The following is a 1,186-nucleotide window of genomic DNA, read 5'->3' as shown; positions in this document are numbered from 1 at the left end:
CAGCAGCAATGGCAAGCCAGGCTGCTGCTGCGCGCTGTAGCAGAGGGAGTTGAGGCCGCATGCAGAGCAGCACTTGACAGCCTTGAAGACAGCAGCAGCAGCACGCTGCAGCAGCAGCAGCAGCAGCAGCAGCAGCAACAGCAGCAGCCGAAGCCGCCCATCGTAGGGTTGCTGCCAGCAGCAGCAGCAGCTGAAATCTCCATCGGCTGCTGCTGCGTCCTCGTAGGCCGCTGGGATACCTCTTTGTATCAGCTACAGCAGCAGCAACAGCAGCAGCAGCAGCAGCAGCAGCAGCAGCAGCAGCTCGAGGAACAGCAGGAGCCAGAGCAGCAGCAGCAGCAGCAGGACGGATTGGTTGTTCCTTCTATCCCCAGCCGTTTGCTGCAGCAGCTTTGTGATATTCTCTGCTGCTCTGCAGAGCCCTTGGAACAGCAGCAGCAGCAGCAGCAACAGCAGCAGCAGCAACAGCAGCAGCAGCAGCAGCAGCAGCAACTGCTGCTGGTGCCTTCAGCAGCAGCAAAGTTGCGTCTTCTGGCCTCAGCTGCAGACGGCCTGGCGAGTGCTTTGTGTATATACACCGCAATCGTGCAGCAGCAACAGCAGCAGCAGCAACAGCAGCAGCAGCAACAGCAGCAAGAGCTGGAGCAGCAGCAAATGAAGGGGAGTCCTGCTGCCTCTCTGCTGCTGCTGCTAGACAGCAGCAAGCTTATTGCTCTCCTCAGAAACCTGGCAGCTGCATACGTTCAGCAGCAGCAGCAGCAGCAGCAGCAGCAGCAAGAGGAGCAGCAGCAGCAGCAGGAAGAGCAGCAGCAGCAAGGACATGCGCTCGCATACATCGTTTCGTCAATGCGGTTGCTGCTGCAGCGGCTGCTGCTGCTGCTGCCGCAGCAGCAGGCTGCTGCATTCGCGCAGCAGATAATAGAAGAGGCGCTGCTGCATGATGAGCTGCTGCTGTTTCTTCCTGCTGCAGTTGCTGCTGCTTTGCATCAATGTTGCAGCAGCAACAGCAGCAACAGCAGCCATAGCAGCAGCAGCAGCAGCAGCAGCAACGGCTGCTGCAAGGAGGCTTCTGACTGGAGCTGCAGCAGCAGCAGCCCGGTGCAGCAGCAGCTGCTGCAGCGGTGCATTTTGATTTGCTGCTGCTCCCTGCCTGAGTGTCAGCAGCAGCAGGTACGGCTGCTGCTGC

The 1,186-nt window shown here is 59.6% G+C and overlaps 1 protein-coding gene across 1 annotated transcript in view; it reads left to right on the top strand.

Moving 5' to 3' along the window:
• EMH_0081730 (uncharacterized protein) overlaps positions 1-1,186 on the top strand; it is a gene marked incomplete at both ends in the record, with an annotated part of 2,343 nt that overhangs the window by 640 nt on the left and 517 nt on the right. Inside the window, one exon of the mRNA XM_013500423.1 lies at positions 66-1,156. Within this exon, the coding sequence (XP_013355877.1) occupies positions 66-1,156 (1,091 nt within the window). The remainder of the gene's footprint in view (positions 1-65; positions 1,157-1,186) is intronic.

The sequence above is a fragment of the Eimeria mitis genome, genomic scaffold, assembly GCF_000499745.2.
Source record: "Eimeria mitis Houghton genomic scaffold, Emh_scaff5384, whole genome shotgun sequence".
Lineage (NCBI taxonomy): Eukaryota > Apicomplexa > Conoidasida > Eucoccidiorida > Eimeriidae > Eimeria > Eimeria mitis.
The sequence above is the reverse complement of the archived record's forward strand: the minus strand, read 5'-3'. Positions and strand labels throughout refer to the sequence as shown.